Source organism: Stegostoma tigrinum, chromosome 3 (assembly GCF_030684315.1).
Source record: "Stegostoma tigrinum isolate sSteTig4 chromosome 3, sSteTig4.hap1, whole genome shotgun sequence".
Classification (NCBI taxonomy): domain Eukaryota; kingdom Metazoa; phylum Chordata; class Chondrichthyes; order Orectolobiformes; family Stegostomatidae; genus Stegostoma; species Stegostoma tigrinum.
Genome location: NC_081356.1, coordinates 125,170,723 through 125,192,296, shown reverse-complemented (window position 1 = coordinate 125,192,296; position 21,574 = coordinate 125,170,723). Strand labels below are relative to the sequence as shown.

Below are 21,574 nucleotides of genomic sequence, written 5' to 3'. Positions count from 1 at the left end.
ATCTAAATCCCGGAACCTGCAACAGCCATTCCTGTCCCTGCTCTATCCATGTGTCCAAAATGGCCACAACATCGAAGTCTCAGGTACTAACCCATGCTGCAAGTTCACCCACCTTATTCCGGACATTCCTGGCATTGAAATAGACACACTTCAAGCCAACTTCTTGCTTGCCGGTGCCATCTTGCATCCGTGAAACTTTATCTCGGATCTCCCTACTCTCAGCCTTTTCTATACTCGAACTACAATTTTGGTTCCCATCCCCCTGCTGAATTAGTTTGAACCCACCCAAATAGCCTTAGCAAATTTCCCCCCCCCCCCAGGATATCGGTACCCCTCTGGTCCAGGTGAAGACCGTCTTGCTTGTAGAGGTCCGACCAACCCCAGAAAGAGCCATGATTATCCAAGAATCCAAAACTCTTCCTCCTGCACCACCCCGTAGCCACATATTCAACTCCTCTCTCTCCCTATTCCTCGCCTCACTAGCACGTGGCACGGGCAACAAACCAGAGACAACAAATCTCTTCGTCCTAGCTCTCAGCTTCCATCCTAGCTCCCTGAATTTCTGCCTAAATCCCTATCTCTCTTCCTACCTCAGTCGTTGGTGCCAATGTGGACCATGACTTGGGGCTGCTCCCCCTCCCCCTTAAGGATCCCAAAGCACGATCAGAGACATCACGCACCCTTGCACCTGGGAGGCAAAACACCAACCATGAGTCTCTCTCGTCCCCACAGAACCTCCTATCTGTCCCCCTAACTATGGAGACCCCAATGACTACTACTCTCTTCCTCTTCCCCCTTCCCTTCTGAGCAGCAGGGACAGACTCTGTGCCAGAGACCTGTGCCCCACTGCTTTTCCCTGGTAAGTCGTTAGTGTCTTTTAAGATGTATCTGGACAAGTACATGGATGGGCAGGGAGCAAAGGCATACATACCCTTAGAAAATAGATGACAGGTTTAGGCTTAGGATCTCGATCGGCGCTGGCTTGGAGGGACAAAGGGCCTGTTCCTGTGCTGTAATTTTCTTTGTTTTTGTTCTTTGTTCTTAACTGTGGAAAGTATACTCCAACGTTCACTCATAGGCACAATCTAGCTTTTTTTGTAGACAGTGAGCTCCACCAGCCTGGTGCTGAAAATAGATTTTCTATCGTGTGATGAGCAGAATTCATACAATACTTCAAATGTGGCCTATCGAAAATGTTATATAGCTGTAAAGTGTCTTGCCAACTTTTATACTCAATATTCGTGTGGTTGTGATTAATTTTTTTTTCTGGTACGTTTCCTGATCTGATGCCTGAGATAACAAGGTGTAGAGTTGGGTGAACACAGCAGGCCAAGCAGCATCAGAGGAGCAGGAAGGCTGATGTTTCAGGTCTAGACCCTTCTTGAGAAATAATGGAGATGTTTCCAAAATAAATAGGGTGAGAGGGGGAGGAGGATAGAAGATTGACTTAGGAGAAGATAGGTGGAGAGGAGACAGACAGGTAAAAGAGGCGGGGATGGTGCCAGTTAAGGTGAGTGTAGGTGGAAAGTTAGGGAGGTGATAGGTTAGTCCAGGGAGGATGGACAGGTCAAGGGGGTGGGATGATGCTAGGAGGTAAGAGATGGGAGTTGGGCTTGAGATGGGAGGAGTGGGTAGGTGTGAGGAAGGACAGCTTAGGGAGGTGGGGACGAGCTGGGCTGGCTTTGAGATATCTGATCTGATATCTGATAGGATTACGAAAGAAAATCCAACTTACAAAGTGAATTTTTGGCTTGTACATGTTTTACCATCACAGAAGGCCCTCCGTTCTCAAGGGATCAATTGTCTTCTACTTAACTATTAGCCTATTTGACAAGGTTAAATGTTAAAGAGTATTTATCAGTATTTTCCAAAGCATCTTGTGTCTTATGCCCCCTCTCATAATAACCAGGGGATAATCAATGATTTTTATGGACAATACTCCAAGCACAGGTTACAATTAATTTAAAACTATAAGAATTACATTGAAATATTGAGGTATTTATGAAGTTGCACATGTAGACATTGCATTTTGAATGCTGTTCTATATCCAGACTCTCAAGACTTTTTAAACTATGTTATAATGAATGTACAAATCAATGTGTTAGGCTCACAGAATGTTCACAGGCAACAAAGAAGCAAATACATGTAGCATTTTTGACAAAATAATCTGTAACATCCTCAGCTTAATTTTGCTTGACAGACATTTAGATAGCATTCCCATTTACTGTTTTAATGTTGTTATGATCCCAGTAGATGTGATTACAGACTAGCTAGATCCCAGTCAGGAACCTAGATCGATACATCATATTTTCATTTGTTTTTGTTTTAACAAAGTGGTCTGTTGCTGAAACATCAGCACACAAGGCCGCAGACTTTACTTTTACAGCAAAATGGAATTTTATTGCAAACATTAATCTTTTAATCCCAAAGCACTCCTTTACAAATTTATAAAAAAAACAATTTCTGTACAGAACATAATACACTCCTGGTATAGTATGCCAAAGCCCCACTTTACTTATTCATTCACAGGACGAGGGCATCATTGGCTGGGCTAGCATTTATTGCCCCTTCCTAAATGCCCAAAGAGTAATCAAGAGTCAAAGAAACAAAGAAACCTACAGCACAGGAACAGGCCCCTTGGCCCTCCAAGCCTGCGCCGATCAAGATCCACTGTCTAACCTGTCATCTATTTTCTAAGGGTCTGTGTCCATTTGCTCCCTGCCCATCCATGTACCTGTCCAAATATATCTTAAAAGACGCTAACGCGTCTGCGTCTACCACCTCCACTGGCAACGCGTTCCAGGTGGCCACCACCCTCTGTGTAAAGAACTTTCCTCGCATATCTCCCTTAAACTTTCCTCCTCTCACTTTGAACTCATGACCCCTAGTAATTGAGTCCCCCACTCTGGGAAAAAGCTTCTTGCTATCCAACCTGTCTATACCCCTCATGATTTTGTAGACCTCAACCAGGTCCCCCCTCAATCTCCGTCTTTCTAATGAAAATAATCCTAATCTATTCAACCTCTCTTCATAGCTAGTGCCCCTCCATACCAGGCAACATCCTGGTGAACCTCCTCTGCACCCTCTCCAAAGCATCCACATTCTTTTGGTAATGTGTCGACCAGAATTGTATACAGTACTCCAAATGTGGCTGAACCAAAGTCCTATACAACTGCAACATGACCTGCCAACTCTTGTACTCAATACCCCGCCCAATGAAGGAAAGCATGCCATATGCCTTTTTGACCACCCTATTGACCTGCGTTGTCACCTTCAGGGAACAATGGACCTGAACATCCAGATCTCTCTGTTCCTAGGACTTTTCCATTTACTGTCTATTTCACCCTTAAATTTGATCTTCCAAAATGCATCACCTCGCATTTGCCCAGATTGAACTCCATCTGCCATTTATCTGCCCAACTCTCCAGTCTATCTATATTCTGCTGTAATTTCTGACAGTCCCCTTCACTATCAGCTACTCCATCAATCTTAGTGTCATCAGTAAGCTTGCTGATCAGACCACCTACACCTTCCCCCAGATCATTTACATATATCACAAACAACAGTGGTCCCAGCACAGATCCCTGTGGAACACCACTGGTTACAGGTGTCCAATTTGAGAAACTCCCTTCTACTACTACCCTCTGTCTCCTGTTGCCCAGCTACATTACTGTGGGTCTGCAGTCACACGTAGGCCAGGCCAGGTAAGGAGGGCCGTGTGTAATCCTCACAGCAGAATTCTTATGCCTAATATCTTGTTAGCATTAAGCCGGCTTTCCCTGTACCTGTTCACTTTCAATGACATGACTTTGAAATGTGCTCTAGAGCTGCTCTTTTATGGATTTCAACTATAATTGTGCACATACTGCTGTCTCACATTCCTTTCCTGGGATTACTCTCACCTAATTCTGGAAACTGCACTCTAACACTCTCTCACAGGCACAATCCAGCTTTTTTTTGTAGACAGCTAGCTCCGCCAACCTGGTTCTGCCACTGAATTTTCTTCTTAAGCCAGAACCTAGTTCAGTTGCATAAAGTGAATACTACTTATGGGGTTCCTTCATCCTTGCTCGTATCTGCATTGAAATTTTAATGGCATGTGGCTTCTTCTTCACCCCTACAGCTGTCAAGACATTTCTTGAGCACTAGTTCCAACACTTAGCTACCTACTGGCATTTCCTCCTCAGATCTGGCTGCACAGAACAATCCAACTGCTCCTCATCACTTTCTGAGCACCAACTATATTATTAATATCTACGGCTTCCCAGAACTTCTTCCTGAGCTCTGACTGCACAGAGCCAATGGCTTTCAGTTTCCTCCTCATCAGCACAGTTTAATAACATTTTTTCCAAATGGCATGTATCCTTGCCTTTGTCAATCCACAATTGGCTATGACCCTGGGACTGTCCTTCAGTGAGCCTTTAGAACTGTGTTTTTTTTAATTCATTTGTGAGACATGGATGCCATTAGCTGGTCAGCATTTATTACCCACTGCTAATTCCTCTTGAGAAGATGCTGGTGAGCTTCCTTCTTGAACTATTGCAGTCTTTCTGCTTTAAGTAGATATACAATGCTCTTAGGGAGGGAATTCCAGGATTTTGCCTCAGCAACAGTGAGGGAGTATTTCCAGATCAGGATGGTGAGTGGGTTGAAGGGGAATTTGCAGGGGATGGTGTTCCTATGTATTTGCTGCCCTGTCCCTCGAGGTGGAAGTGGTTGTCGGTTTGGAAAGTGCTATCTAAGGACAGTCAATGAATTCTTGCAATGCATCCTGTAGTTAACACATATTGTTAGTGCTGAGTGTTAGTGGTGGAGGGAGTGGATACCTGTCACTGTGGTGTCACTCAGTTGGGCTGTTTTGTCCTCACTGGTGGTCAAGCTTCTAAAGTGTTGCTGGAGTTTCACCCATCTTGGCACAAGGGGAATATTCCATCACACTTCTGACATGTGTCTTGTAGATCATCGACAAGCTTTTGCATGCAAGCTGCTCTTTGCAGCATTCCCATTCTCTAACCTCTTGTATTCACTGTGTTAATATAGAGGGTGCAGCTTAGTTTCTGGTCAATGATAACCCAAGATATTGGTGGTGGGGGATTCATCTGACCAACAGAATACCCAGGTCACCACCTCTACCTATCAATTTTTACAGTTTAATTCCCTCTTCAAATTACTGGCGTTGTCAGCCATGATATCTCCTGCCGAAGCAATGTGGTCCAAATATTCATCAGCCCTAATGCAAGATTAATTGAACTGTTTATTTCTATCCCCTTTATCGCTGTAATCTCCTCCAGCTCTACAAACCAGAGATATCAGTGGTCATTTAATTCTGCCCTCTTGAGCATCTGTGATTGTGATGGTAACAACATTGAATGTTAAGGGGCAGTGGTTAGATGGTTTGTTATTGTAAATGGTCATTGCCTGGCAACTGAGCAATGTGAATGGTACTTGCCACTTTCCAGCCCAAGCGTGGTCACTGCATGGCATTTGTGTGGTGTGAATGTTACATGCCAATTGTCAGCCCAAGCCTGCATATCGTCCAGGTCTTGCTGCATTTGGTCTTGGACTGCTTCACTATCTGAGGAGTTGCGAATGGCACTGAACATTGTGCAATCATCAGCGAACATCCCCACTTCTGACCTGATGATGGAGGGAAGGTCATTGACAAAGCACTGAAGATGATTGGGCCTAAGACCCAACACTGAGGAACTCCTGTGGAGATGTCCTGGAACTGAAATGACTAAACTCCAACAATTACAACCATATTCTAATGAGTCAGGGATGATTCCAACCTGATTTCCAATGGTTCAAGTTTTGCTAGGGTTCTGGGATGCCATGCTCAATCAAATGCAGCTTTGGTGTCAAGGGCTGTCACTCTCACCTCACCTCCGGAATTCATCTCTTTCGTCCATGTTTGAACCAAAGCACTGAGGTCAGGAGCTGAGTGGTCCTGACATCACTGAACAGGTTATTTCTGGTCAGGCGCTGGTTCATAGCCTTTCATTACTTTACTGATAGGCAAAAATGCTGAGGTAGATAGGAAAGTGTTGAAATTCAGCAATGGAATGAGTTAAAAATAGTAGCACATGCACAATGGCTGAAAATTTTTAAATCAGAGTGTTACCTAGCCAGGAACTGCTGTAGCTCAGCAAGCACAGTTCTGGAAGTGAATGGCATTTTGGTCAAGTTTCAGAAGGGAATTCCAAAATTTAGCACTTGGGAGGGTAAGGCCTTGAATGTTGGAGAATGAGAATCACAAATGCTCAAGAGGGCAGAATTAAATGAGCACTGATATCTCTGGTTTGTAGAGCTGGAGGAGATTACAGAGATAAAGGGGGCAAGAAACGAACAGTTCAAATAATCTTGCATAAGGTCTGATGAATATTTGGACCACATTGATTAGGCAGGAGATATCGTGGCTGACAACATCAGTAATTTGAAGAGGGAATTGAACTGGTAAAATGGATAGATGCAGGTGGAGAACTGGGTATTCTGTTGGTGAGATAAACTGTAGTAGTATTCTCAATGCTTTCCTGTGGTACAGAGTTAATTTTGACAAATTGGATCTAAAAGGGAACAGATTTCACCTGGTGTTTTGGAGGAATTAACTTGACAGATTGAACAGACAGCTCATTTTTTTTTCAATACACCAACATTCAGACTGTTTCCTTAAGTTCCTGATTTTTTTTATAATATTGATACATCAGAATCCGAGTGCAAGACAAAAGCAGGAAACAAAATTAAGCTGAGAGGAAACATAGAGGTCTCCATGAAGGGCAACATTGCCCATTCCTAATGTGAATCTGGTCTGAGTACCTGTGTACCAATAAAAAAGTTAATATTTATGTTTGTATCCTGCTAGTCACAACATCAGCAAATCCCATAGTATTATCAAACACATGCAGTACTTTGATAGTATAGTCAAAGTTTTCAGGTAGGAAATATGACAGTGAATAAGTTTATCTATGTTAAATTTGATTTGCCTTTCCACCTTTTCTCATTACACCCCATTAGCCTCAGTCTATTAAAATTTTCATCACTGTCTACATATTCCCACCTCTGAAAACGTCTCTTCACCTTATTGACTTTTCTCTTCTTTCACATCCACCACCCATTCTTTCCTCCCAGTTACAACAGTTCTTAGCCAACAACATGGCTCGGCAAGTCCGACAGTTATCATTTAGGGAATTAAGCAGAAAATTTGCAAACAGCAGCGTAAATGTAGTAATCTCTGGAATACTCTCGATGCCAAGTACAAGCAAGTACAGAAATAGAAAGATTGAGGCAGATAAAAAACCGCAGTTTAAAGCATTCCCAACAGCACTTGCAAAATGTTTTGCAAGGGCCTCAGATCTGGTCAGGCCCAATCTGTCCAACTAGTACAGGCAACATCCTCCCAGAGCCAGTCCCAGTATCCCAGAAATCCAATGTTCTTCACCATCTTTCCAGACGCACTGCTATATCCTGCAATTTCTGCACTCACATAAAGATTACTGCATTGAACGTCTTGCTTGCTAATTTTTTACTTCGACTAATACAGATGTACAGCACGGAAACAGACCCTTCAGTTCAACTCATCCATGCTGACCAGCTAGCCTAAATTAATCTAGTTCCATATGCCAACATTTTTCCCAATTCCGTCCGAATCCTTCCTATTCACGGCAGCTCATTCCCTACACACACCTCCTTCTGTATGAAAATGTTTCCCCTTAGATTCCTTTTAATTCTTTCCCCCTTACCTTAACCTAACACCCTCGAGCTTTGGACTCTCCCACCCAGTGGAAAAGACCTTGACTATTCATCCTATCCATGCTAATTCAGCATTGAATGCAGTATTCCAAAAATAGCTCCCTAAATTCTGATTGGACGGCCACCTCCCCCTTCCTATCAAACTCATTGGTACCAACACAGACAATGTCCTGTGGCTATTCCCCTTCCCCCCGGAGAATAGCCTGTAGCTGCTCTGTGACACCTTTGATTCTGGCATCGTGGAGTCAACATTACCCCACTAGAGCCACGTCTGGGGGTACAGAAGCACTTGGCTGTTTCCTTAACTAATAAGACCTCTGTCACTTTTGCTCCTCCTTTCTTCCTCCTCCCCTCCTGTACAGTCGGATTGCTCATGATGCCAGATGATCAGCTCGAACTGCACCCTCCTGAGGAATCAACGCCCCATCAGATCCCAGATGGAAATTGATCTGTGAATGGGACCCCGAGGGATTCCTGACTACCTGTTTCTCTTGGATTCCCTTTCTTCCTCCAGTTCCTTAAGCTGCAGCAGGACCGTCTCTGTAGGCTTGCTATCCATGTAACTCTGAACCTCACAATGTGCGACAGTGTCTCTGAACTTTTGCAGCTGAAAGCACACTCTGCATATGGTTATCTTGGACATCAGTAGGGACGTTACCCATATTATAGGTCACACTTTCCACTCAATCAACCTGAGCTGCTTAGTCTTAAACTTAAATTTACTTCCTTATTTTCCATTAGTCTCCATTGGTGCAAGGAAGGCCACAAATGCATAGGAAGCAGTTCAAAGACAGTTTACGAGATGAATGTCCAATTTGGGTGTGTTGTCTGTGAGGAATGGTTGGACAGGCTAGACTTACACCTACTAGAGTTCAGAAGAATAGGAAGCAATCTGATTGAACCTTGTAAGATCATGAGTGGCCACAGAACTCACTGCCACAGAAAGTTGTGGAGGCCAAGTCATTGAATATATTTAAGACAGAGAGAAAGAGGTTCTTGGTTGTCAAGGGAATCAAAGGTTACAGGGAGAAAGTAGGAGAATGAGGTTGAGAACTAATCAGCCATGATTGAATGGCAGGGTAGACTCGGTGGGCTGAATAGCCTAATTTCTACTCCTATGTCTTATGGTCTGAACGGGGCGAAGAGGGGAATCACTGGAATTATCGGTGACCATTTAAAAATAAGGTATTCCATTTAAGACAGCGATGAGGAAAACAGAGATAAAAGGAACTGCAGATGCTGGAGAATCTGAGGTAACAAAGTGTGGAGCTGGATGAACACTGCAGGCCAAGCAGCATCTTAGGACCACAAAAGCTGACGTTTTGGGCCTCGAACCTTTGTTTTTTTTTCACAGACAGCCATCTTTGGAAATCTGTCCATCAAAAGGCTGTGGATATCGCATCTTTGAATTTATTTTTTATGGGAGTGTTGGATAGATTCTGAGTGAACAAGGAGGTGGAATGTTATTGGATTAACATGAAATGTGGAGTTGAGGTTATTATCAAAGCAGCCATGATCTCATTAAACGATGGAGTTGGCTTAAGGGCCAAATGACCCACTCGCGCCCCTTAAACATATCATTGTCTGGGATGCTCGACTGTAAGAATCGTAGTCAACTCAGCTGCACTGTGAGAGGTAACACAGTGTGAGGCTGGATGAACACAGCAGGCCAAGCAGCATCTTAGGACCACAAAAGCTGACATTTCGGGCCTAGACCCTTCATCAGCGAGGGGGATGGAGAGAGGATTCTGAAATAAATAGGGAGAGAGGGGGAGGCGGACTGAAGATAGATAGAGGAGAAGATAGGTGGAGAGGAGAGTATGTGTCAGGAAGTAGGGAGGGGATAGGTCAGTCCAGGGAGGATGCACAGGTCAAGGTGCTGGGATGAGGTTAGTAGGTGGGAAATGGAGGTGCTGCTTGAGGTGGGAGTAGGAGATAGGTGAGGGGAAGAACAGGTTAGGCAGGTGGGTCGAGTTGGGCTGGTTTTGGGATGCAGTGAGGGGAGGGGAGATTTTGAAGCTGGTGAAATCCACATTGATACCATTGGGCTGCAGAGTTCCCAAGCAGAATATGAGTTGCTGTTCCTGCAACCTACGGGTGGCATCGTGAAAAACCCCACCACACCCGGCACTTTCCCCTGCAACCGCAGGAAGTGCTACACCTGCCCCCACATCTCCTCCCTCACCCCTATCCCAGGCCCCAAGATGACTTTCCACATCAAGCAGATGTTCACCTGCACATCTGCCAATGGGGTATACTGCATCCGCTGTACACTGTGTGGCCTCCTCTACGTTGGGGAAACCAAGTGGAGGCTTGGGGACTGCTTTGCAGAACACCTATGCTCGGTTAGCAGTCAACAACCGCAACTACCAGTCGCAAACCATTTCAACTCCCCCTCCCATTCCTTAGATGACATGTCCATCCTGGGCCTCCAGCAGTGCCATAATGATGGCACCCATAGGTTGCAGGAACAGCAACTCATATTCTGCTTGGGAACCCTGCAGCCCAATGGTATCAATGTGGATTTCACCAGCTTCAAAATATCCCCTCGGCCACTGCATCCCAAAACCAGCCCAGTTCGTCTCCTCCCCCAACCGCACCACACAACCAGCCCAGCTCGTCCCTGCCTCCCTAACCTGTTCTTCCTCTCACCTATCCCCTCCTCCCACCTCGAGCCGCACCTCCATTTCCGACCCACTAACCTCATCCCGCCCCCTTGACCTGTCCGTTCTCCCCGGACTGACCTGTCCCCTCCCTACCTCCCCACCTATACTTTCCTCTCCATCTATCTTCTCCTCTATCCATCTTCGGTCTGCCTCCCCCCTCTCTCTATTTATTTCAGAATCCTCTCCCCATCCCCATCTCTGATGAAGGGTCTAGGCCTGAAACGTCAGCTTTTGTGCTCCTAAGATGCTGCTTGGCCTGCTGTGTTCATCCAGCTTCACACTTTATTATCTTGGATTCTCCAGCATCTGCAGTTCCCATTAACTCTATACTGTTGGAGGTGCTGTCTTTTAAGTGAGATGGTTCCATTTTCCAATGGATGTGAAAGTTCATAAAACAGTCCCCCCATGTCAGCCTAATGAATGCTCTCTGGACTGTTCCCAATGCCAGTATATCTTTGCTTAGATAAGGGGCCTAAACTGTTTACAGTATTCCAGCTGTCATTGGAGGAGTACCTGACTAGTTTGAGTTATGCCTCCCTAATTTTTTACTCCATTCTGTTTAACATAAAAGCCAATATTCTTTTATCCTTCCCTATTGTCCACTGAACTTGGATGCTAGCTTTTTGTAGTTTGTGGATGAAGATTGCCAAATCCATCTGTTCAATAGGTTTCTGCAATCGTTTTCCATTTAAGTAATCTCCAGCACCTCTTTTCTTCCTGCAAAAGTACATGATGTCACATTATATTCCATTTGTCAAGTTTTTGGCCACCACTTAACCTGTGTGCATCCCTCTGCAGGGTCTTTGTGCCATTCTCACCACTTACCTTCCCACCTACTTTTGTGTCATCATCAGACTTGGTAACACTTTTCTCATCCAAGTCACTATTGTATATTATAAATAACTCTGGCCCCAGCACTCATCCCTGTGACACTCCACTAGTTACAGGCTGCCATCCTGAAAATGCCCCTTATCCCAACTCTCTGTCTTATAGTCATTAGCTAAACCTCAAACTATGTTATCCATTCATAAACTGAAAATCTAAGACTTTAACTAGAAATCTTCACCAGTCCCACTCATTGATCATCTTTTTCCCTGGACTCACATTGCTCAGTGATTTATGATGCCTGTCCATTACATTTCTCATTGAAGATTGAAATCTTGATCCTCAACTTTCACCTTCTCCCACTTGCCTCTCATTCTGAAGAATTTCTTTGTTGCAGTGCACCCTAGTTAAAGCTCCTCTGTTCCTCTTTGCATTCAGTTTCCACTTTGAACTAAATTTTCAACAGCAATCAGCGAGGAACTTGCTTGGGCTTTGTCCCACTCTGCTGTAATCCCGAGCTGACCGTGCACCATACCAACCATGCAGTGTGAATATCGCCATTCCTACACTGCCAGCATGGTGAGATCCTAGAATTCCATTCCACTGCAGGTGTTCCTACATGATAAGCACTGCAGCAATTCAAGAAGGCAGCTCAGTTTAAACTAATTCAGCAGGGGGATGGGCACCAAAATTGTAGTTCGACTATAGAAAATGTTGAGAGTAGGGGGGTCCGAAATAAAGTTTCAGGGACGCAAGATGGCACCGGCAAGCAAGAAGTTGGATTGAAGTGTGTCTACTTCAATGCCAGGAATGTCCAGAATAAGGTGGGTGAACTTGCAGCATGGGTTGGTACCTGGGACTTTGATGTTGTGGCCATTTCGGAGACATGGATAGAGCAGGGACAGGAATGGTTGTTGCAGGTTCCGGGATTTAGATGTTTCAGTAAGAACAGAGAAGATGGTAAAAGGGGCGGAGGTGTGGCATTGTTGGTCAAGGACAGTATTACAGTTGCAGAAAGGATGTCTGGGGACTCGTCAACTGAGGTAGTATGGGCTGAGGTTAGAAACAGGAAAGGAGAGGCCACCCTGTTGGGAGTTTTCTATAGGCCTCTGAATAGTTCCAGAGATGTAGAGGAAAGGATAGCAAAGATGATTCTCGATAGGAGTGAGAGAGACAGGGTAGTTGTCATGGGGGACTTCAACTTTCCAAATATTGACTGGGAACACTATAGTTCGAGTACTATAGATGGGTCAGTTTTTGTCCAGTGTGTGCAGCAGGGCTTCCTGACACAGTATGTAGATAGACCAACAAGGGGCGAAGCCACATTAGATTTGGTACTGGGTAATGAGCCCGGCCAGGTGTTAGATTTGGAAGTAGGTGAGCACTTTGGTGATAGCGATCACAATTCTGTTATGTTCACTTTAGTGATGGAAAGGGATAGGTGTATACCACTGGGCAAGAGTTAGAGCTGGGGGAAAGGAAATTATAATGAGATTTAGGGAGCATAGAATGTGGAAGGAAACTGCAGGGGATGGGCACATTAGAAATGTGGAACTTATTCAAGGAAAAGCTCCTGTGTGTCCTAGATAAATATGTACCTGTCAGGCAGGGAGGAAGCTGTAGAGCGCGGGAGCCATGGTTTACAAAGGAGGTGGAATCTCTGGTCAAGAGGAAGAAGAAGGCTTATGCTAGGATGAGATGTGAAGGCTCAGTTAGGGTACTTGAGGGCTACGATGTAGCCAGGAAAGACCTAAAGAGAGATCTCAGAAGAGCCAGGAGGAGACATGAGAAGTTGTTGGTGGATAGGATCAGGGTAAACCCTAAGGCTTTCTATTGGTATTTAAGGAATAAAAGAATGACAAAAGTAAGATTAGGCCCAATCAAGGATAGTAGTGGTAAGTTGTGTGTGGAGTCAGAGGATATAGTGGAAGCGCTAAATGAATATTTTTCAACATTATTCACTCTAGAAAACGACAATGTTGTCGAGGAGAATACTGAGATACAAGCTACTAGACTAGGTGGGATTGAGGTTCACAAGGAAGAGGTATTAGAAATCCTTTCGAGGGTGAAGATAGATAAGTCCCCTGGGCTGGATGGGATTTACCCTAGGATCCTCTGGGAAGCCAGGGAGGAGATTGCTGAGCCTTTGGCATTGATCTTTAACTCGTCATTTTCGACAGGAATAGTGCCAGATGACTGGAGGATAGCAAATGTGGTTCCCCTGTTCAAGAAGGGGAGTAGAGACAACCCTGGTAATTATAGACCAGTGAGCCTTACCTCAGTTGTTGGTAAAGTGTTGGAAAAGTTTATAAGGGATAGGATTTATAATCATCCAGAAAAGAATAAATTGATTAGGGATAGTCATCACGGTTTTGTGACGGGTAGGTCGTGCCTCACAAACGTTATTGAGTTCTTTGAGAAGGTGACCAAACAGGTAGATGAGAATAAACTGGTTGATGTGGTGTACATGGATTTCAGCAAGGCGTTCGAAAATGTTCCCCACAATGAGCTATTGTACAAAATGCGGAGGAATGGAATTGTGGGAGATATAGCAGTTTGGATTGGAAATTGGCTTGCTGAAAGAAGACAGAGGGTGGTAGTTGATGGGAAATGTTCATCCTGGAGACCAGTTACTTGTGGTGTACCGCAAAGGTCGGTGTTGGGTCCACTGCTGTTTGTCATTTTTATAAATGACCTGGATGAGGGCGTAGAAGGATGTGTTAGTAAATTTGCAGACGACACTGAGGTCGGTGGAGTTGTGGATAGTGACGAAGGATGCTGTAGGTTGCAGAGAGACATAGATAAGCTACAGAGCTGGGCTGAGAGGTGGCAAATGGAGTTTAATGCAGACAAGTGTGAGGTGATGCACTTTGGTAGGAGTAACCGGAAGGCAAAGTACTGGGCTAATGGTAAGATTCTTAGTAGTGTAGATGAGCAGAGAGATCTTGGTGTCCATGTACACAGATCCTTGAATGTTGCCACCCAGGTTGACAGGGCAGTTAAGAAGGCATACAGTGTTTTAGCTTTTATTAATAGAGGGAAGGAGTTCCGGAACCAAGAGGTTATGGTGAAGCTGTACAAAATTCTGGTGCAGCCGCACTTGGAGTATTTGTGTACAATTCTGGTCACCGCATTATAAGAAGGATGTGGAAGCTTTGGAAAGGGTGCCGAGGACATTTACTAGGATGTTGCTGGTATGGAGGGAAGGTCTTACGAGGAAAGGCTGAGGGACTTGAGGCTGCTTTCATTAGAGAGAAGAAGGTTGCGAGGTGACTTAATTGAAACATATAAAATAATCAGAGGGTTAGATAGGGTGGATAGGGAGAGCCTTTTTCCTAGGATGGTGATGGTGAGCACGAGGGGGCATAGCTTTAAATTGAGGGGTGAAAGATATAGGACAGATGTCAGAGGTAGTTTCTTTACTCAGAGAGTAGTAAGGGAATGGAACGCTTTGCCTGCAACAGTCGTAGATTCGCCAACTTTAGGTACATTTAAGTCGTCATTGGACAAGCATATGGACGTACATGGAATAGTGTAGGTTAGATGGGCTTGAGATCGGTATGACCGGTTGGCACAACATCGAGGGCTGAAGGGCCTGTAACGTGCTGTAATGTTCTATGTTCTATGTTCACCACTACCTTCTCAAGGGCACGAAGAGATAGGTAATAAATGCTGCGCAGTGTCCAGCGAAAGAAGGAATAATATTAAATTGGAGCCATTAACAAGGTAAATAGCTGCTGATGAGGTCAAGCATGGAGGTGAGCAGGTGGGAAAAATTATACCCCTCATGGAGTTGCCTTTTTGCTGGCTTAATACTATACCCCATCAATTCTCATCACTCTATCATGCCAATCAACGAGTTTCCTGGAGTTGGGACAGGGGTTGGATGAAATGTGAGCAGAAAATTGTCTACCCACAGTTAGCACCAGATAGCCAATTGGGTGACTTAGTGCGTATTGGAGGCAGAATGCAATTTACTAGTCGACATCTTAGAATCATAGAATTCGCACAGTGCAGAAAGAGGCCATTCAGCCCATCCCATCTGCACAGACCCTCCAAAGCTCATCCCACTCTATCCCCTCATTTCCCGTGGTTAACCCACTGAGCCTGAACCTCCCTGGATACCACTGGAGGCACCTGGGACTAGACCAGCTGCCTAGAAGAAGTCTCTAGGTCTCTCACCAGGGAGCTACCATTTCAAACAGGCTTGAAGGGCCTCTGCAACTTCTACTTGCAACAAAAGGCCATTCTGTGGAGGGACTTCCTACCCCAACCCCATGTTCCCTCACAATGATAGTTCGGCTGCTGAATCTACCTTTTCATTTCAGCATTTAAGTTGGAAAAAGATTGTCTCCATGAAGACATAAGAACCAGTGAGCACTTCAAACCCTCAAAACTGGCTCACCATTTATTACGATCATGGTTGATCTCCTCCCAACCTCAACTCCACTTTCCTACACCTTCTCCATTACCCTTTAGCCAATTACTGATTAGAAACCCATCCATTTCCTGCTTGACGTCATCTAGCATACCTAAAGTTATGACCTCTCATTTGAGATTCCTTCACAAAGGGAAACATCTTCTCCACATCTATTTTGCCAGCACCTTTAAGTAGACCATAAATATAGGAACAGGAGTAGTCCATTCAGCCCCTTAGGCCTGTTCCACCTTTCAAAAGGATTCCACCTTTCAAAAGGGTTGTAGCTGAAATGATGTTCTTCGCTTTCCAGCCCTTTACCCATAACCGTTGATTCCCGGACTGTTTGAGAATTTATCTCCTCTCATTGCTCCAAACTTTAGCATGCATAGGCCTCAACTGCTCAATCTGTCCTCTTAAGCCAGCTTTTCATTGCTGATCATCTACCTTAATGCCATTTTGCTGCACTGTTTCCATTTCCCTCGATGTGTTTAACATCTTGAACTCTATCAATCTCTGTCTTGACAGGACTGAGCCTCCACCGTGTTCTGGCGTAGAGAATTCCAAAGATAGAAACATAGATAACAGAAGCAAAAGTAGGCCATTCAACAATTTGAGTGTGCTACCCCCATTCAAAATAGTCATGGGTGATCATCAAACTCCGTATGCTTTCTCCCGAAATCCTTTGCTTCCTTTAACCTGAAGACAATACCTAACTCCTTCTTGAAAACATTCAATGTGTTGAGCTGAATTGCTTTTGTGGCAAAGAATTCTATGTCCCTCCTTTGATTAGCCTTGGGTTGTTTTTCAACATTGTGAGAGCCATATCAGTGTAAAGTACTGCCTATTGCTTGCTATCAAAGGGCTAATGTGACCCTTCAAGGACTATTCAGGGAGCAGCGTCCGCAGGGAAGACTGTCAGGAAATCAAGGCACCCCTGTTACTAGCCAGTGCAACATCTATTACCTTCCCCAGCTCACCGTTCCATCATGGCTGCTGGGAGAGTCTCAGGGCAGAATCTCAGTCAGGAAGCAATTTGTCACGCGCAGACTGGTGATCTCCATCTTTGTTGCAGGAAAGGGTGAACATGGGAGGCCTTACCCGCTGGCAGAGGAGGATCAGTCCGACTCAGCGTACAGGGAAAACGGTTTCAACATTTATGTGAGCAACAGCATTGCCCTGGACCGTTCATTGCCTGACATCCGACATCCAAAGTAAGTGCAATGAAGGAAACATCTGAGAGCATACGGAAAGGGAAGGGTGATGAGTTAGAGGTATATGTTAGACCAACAGTATGGGGAAAGTGAGACACGAGGGCTTGCATCAAGAATTCAAGGACCTAGATGGTGGAATAAAAAGCAGGACCTCAGTGGTTGTACTCTCTGGATTACTCCCATTGCCACGTGCTAGTGAGTTTAGAAATAAGAAGCAAAAGAGAAATTGCTGGAAAACTTCTGTACTAAGGAGGTATCACTCGACCTGAAACATCAACTCTGGTTTCTCTGCACAGATGCTGGCAGATGTGCTAAGCTTTTCCAGCGACCTCTGTGGTTGTTTCTGATTTGCAGTGTCTGTCACTGTTTGGGTTTTTATTTAGAAATAGGAAAACAGGACAGATGAATGTGTGGCTCAAGAGTTGGTGCAAGAAGGGGGGTTGTAGATTGGGACTGCTTTTGGGGAAGGTGGGACATGTTACAAACAGAACAGTCTACCCCTGAACCACATTAGGACCAATATCCTTGCAGGTGGGTTTGTTGTGCTGCTGGGAGGAATTTAAATTAATCTGGCAGTGGGAGGGTATACAGATTATTGATGAAACAAACACATCATGCTCCAGCAAAGGAAGCTAGTGAGAGGAAGTTCAGCTCTGCAGAGTGTCAGGACAGTAAGGCAAGGCTGGACGGTCTTTAATGCAATGAGTGTAATAGGTAAGACTGATGAGTTAAAGATGCAGATTGAGACATGGAAGTGTGATACTGTTGCCACCACACAAACATAATTGAGGGAAGGGCAGAACTGGCAACTCAACATTTTGGGGCATAGGCTCTTTGGATGCATCAGAAGAGGGTATAAAAATAGTAGTGGCGGTGTAGCACTATTAATTAAGGAGTAAATTTACTGCAATGAAGAGAGATGTTATCTTGGAGGGGCCCTCAAATAAGGCTTTGTGGATAGGAGTTGGGAATGATAGCGTGGCAACTACTTTACTGGGAGTGTAAAGAGTCAGCAAGAAATAGAGAAGCAAATGTGTAGACAGTTCACACAGAATATTAATCAGGTAATTATACAAGGGGAATTCAACTTTCCCAATATAATTTAGGATAGTCGTAGTATTAAGGGTTTGTGGTGGTGGGGGGAGGGGGGTGTTTCTGCAAGTGTATCCAAGACAGTTTTTTGTATCAATTTGTGGAAGGCCCAACAAGGGGCGGTGCAATGCTGGGCCTGGTCCTGGGGAAAGAAGCCAGACAGGTATTCAATATGGCAACGGGAGAACATTTTAGCGAAAGCAACCACAGTACAGCATGGTTCAAATTTATTATGGACAAAGTAAAATATTGCCAACAAAAGAAGGCTTTGGATTGGAAGGAGGCAGATTTTATTCAAATAAAGCAGGGCCTGGGCATAATTGAATAGGAATAGCTCCAGGCGGGTAAGTCTACATCAAAGCAGTGGGGCGAACTCAGAAAGGAGCTGAGGACAATACATGTCCAACATGTACCCTTTAGGGGGAATCGTGGCGGCAGTAAGTTCAGAGAACCATGGATGTCTGAGACAATCCAGGACTGGATGCGAAGGGAGAGAAAACCTCTTTATGTGGTGGCACAGTGGCTCAATGGTTAACACTGCTGCATCACAGTGCCAGGGACCAGGGCTCAATTCCAGCCCTAGGCGACTGTCTGTGTGCAGTTTGTACATTCTCCCTGTGTCTGCATGCCTTTCTTCCCACAATCCAAAGATGTGCAGGCTAGGTGGAATGGTAGTGCTAAATGGCCCATCGTGTTCAGCGATGTGTAGATTGAGTGGGTTATAGGGGAATAGGTCTGTGTGGGACGCGCTATGGGACGGTGTGGACTTGTTGGGCCAAAGGACGTGCCCCCACACTGTGGGGATTCTATGATTTAAGTCTGAAGGGAGCAATTCAGATGTGGTATTACAAGAATGTGGGAAGTGTAAGGGAGATCTTCGGAGATCAATTAGAGGAGCAACAATGGACTTGTAAATAGGGTTGGAGAATCCTAATATATTTTATAAATGCATTAAAGGTAAGATGTTAACCAGGGAAAGGGTATGGTCCTTTCAAGACCAAGATGGCAAAACTGTATATGTAGCCTCAGAATATTGGAAGGGCATAAAATGATTTTTTCTCTTTTGACCTTACTCTGGAAAAGGAGAATGTAGGTGCAGAATTCAGGAAAAGGAACTGTGAGGAATTTTCAAAGTTTGATATAGGAAAAGGGGAGGTATTGGAGGCTTTTTCAGGTTTAAAAATGGACACATTGCCTGGCCTGGGTGGATTGCCTCCCAGGTTGCTTTCGGAGGTGAGGCAGGAATTTGCAGGAGCTCTGACACAAATCTTTAATTCCTTTCTGGCCATGGGAGAAGTGCCGGAGGACGGCTAACGTCATTCCACTTTTTAAGAAGGTTGGTAGAGACAGACCAGGAAATTACAGAGCATTGATTCTCGTGTCAGTGGCAGGGAAACTATTGGAGAAAATTCTGAAGGAGAGAATTAATATCCTCTCGGAAAGGCATGGGTTAATTAGGGATTGTCAGCATTGCTTTGTCACAGGGAGGTCATTCGTAACAAATTTGTCAGATTTTTTTTGAAAATGTGACCAAGTGTGTGGATGGGGATTTTAGCAAAGCTTTTGGATTTAATGTGGATATAATCTGCCAAATTTCCTAGGATTCCATGGGCTCTTACCTTTGCAATCAATCTTCCATGCAGGACCTTATCAAAGCCTTGCTGAAGTTCAAGTAGATGACATGAAAATCATTGCCCTCATTGTCACCTCTTTGAAAAATTCAAACAAGTTAGTCAGACCTAATCTCCCACTAGCAAAACCATTGCTTCTGATTAATCCCTACCACTCCAAATGCAAATTAATTCTGTCCCTCAGAACTGCTTCCAATCATTTTCCCACCACTGAGGTTAGACTGACGAGCCTGTAATTTTCTGCTTTTTCTCTTGCTCCCTTCTTGAATGATGATACCACATTGGCTGTCCCCCAGCCCTCTGGCGCCTGTGCTGTTACTAGGGGGCAATTGAAAGTTTTTGCCAATTCCCCTGCTATTTCCTCCCTTGCATCATTTCATAACCAGGGATACATTAAATCTTCCCCTCAAGATTTACCTACTTTTAAGCCTGTCAGATTACTCAAAATCTCCTTTCTGTTGAAGTTTCTCTTGTCCATCCCTGCGATTCCCATACCCCAATGACCTGCTCACTAGTGCGGCGATGTTGTGGTTTTAAGAAATTATTTTGTCCTTTTGTTTTGAAGAGAGGTTTTAAGACAGAGGAGACCAACTGCCTCATTGGAATGCCAGTAAAGAAAATAGCTTGTGAGGCTTTGGGTTTGTTTTAAGCTTGGAACAATATAGGCAGCCTGAATGGGTGTGGTCAGCTCTCACAGACCAATATTTCTAGTTTTTGTTTAGTTTTTAGGTTTAGCTCTAAGCAGTCACTGCTGGTGTCTCAGCAGGGCACAGGTACTGCTGGAATTTTGAAGAAGGAGAAGCTATTTTTTTCCTCTTTCAGTGAGAGCTAGCAGCTGAGGTTTCTCTCTGCTGCCGGCTTACCGGTGAGACTAATATATTTTCTAAATTTGCTTTTTGCCAAGGGGTGTGTTTATGGGATGTTACTATATTGGAGCAGTTAATTAGTAATAGTTACTGCACCTAATATTCTGTTAAACTTTCCAACAGAGTTGTTATTCTGACACAAACAAAAACAGAAATTGCTGGAAAAGCTCAGCAAGTCTGATAGCATGTGTGGAGAGAAACCAGAGTTAACATTTCTGGTCAAGTGACCCTTCCTGAGAACCATTTTTATTAAGTCATTCTAAGTTATTCTTTCTTTTGTTGTAGCTTAACCATGGTGTTGAATAAATGGTGTTTTTCTTAACATTGAGTAATTTGACCAGTTGAATTGCATCTGGAACACAGCGTGTCAGATTTGCCCTTGAAATAACAAAAGGTTGGGGGCTAGGCTACCTTCTTAAAATATATTTGAGGGGTTCTGGTCTAACACTAGTAAATACTGACAGGATTCATTTTGAACTCTCCCTGCATCCTCTGGCTCCGTGCTCAAATTACCTCTGCAGTCCTCAACTGGTCCTACCCTTGCGCTAGTTATCATTTTACCCTCAATGTACTTCTAAAATAATCTAGGATTTTCTTCTATTTTGTCATAGAATCCCTACAGTGTGGAAACAGGCCCTTTGGCCCAACAAGTCTGTGCCAACCCTCTGAATTTCACACCCAGACCCATCCCCCATAACACACCTAATGTGCACACCCCTGAACATTATGGGGCAATTTAGAATGGCCAAGCCACCTGAACTGCACATCTTTGGACTCTGGGAGGAAACTGGAGCAAAAACCCACACAGACACAGGAAGAAGGTGCAAACTCCAAACAGACAGTTGTCTGAGAGTGCAATCAAACCTGGGGCCCAGGTGCTGTGAAGCAGCAGTGTTAACCACTGAGCTGCCATGCCACCCTCCATGCCACCCTCCATGTCCACTCGCAGCTTTCTCTTCTCTGAGATAACAACCCAAGTATATCCAGTCTCTTGGATAACAAGGTGTAGACCTGGATGAACACAGCAGGCCAAGCAGCATCAGAGGAGCAAGAAAGTTGACCTTTTGATTGAGACTCTTCTTCAGAAATCGGGGCGGGGAAGCGGATTCTGAAATAA

The 21,574-nt window shown here is 44.5% G+C and overlaps 1 protein-coding gene across 2 annotated transcripts in view; it reads left to right on the top strand.

The window, feature by feature from the left end:
• galntl6 (polypeptide N-acetylgalactosaminyltransferase like 6) overlaps positions 1-21,574 on the top strand; it is a 1,211,583-nt gene that overhangs the window by 492,253 nt on the left and 697,756 nt on the right. For both annotated transcript variants that reach the window (XM_059644874.1, XM_059644875.1), the window contains exon 4: positions 16,730-16,868. In XM_059644874.1, the coding sequence (XP_059500857.1) occupies positions 16,730-16,868 (139 nt within the window). The remainder of the gene's footprint in view (positions 1-16,729; positions 16,869-21,574) is intronic.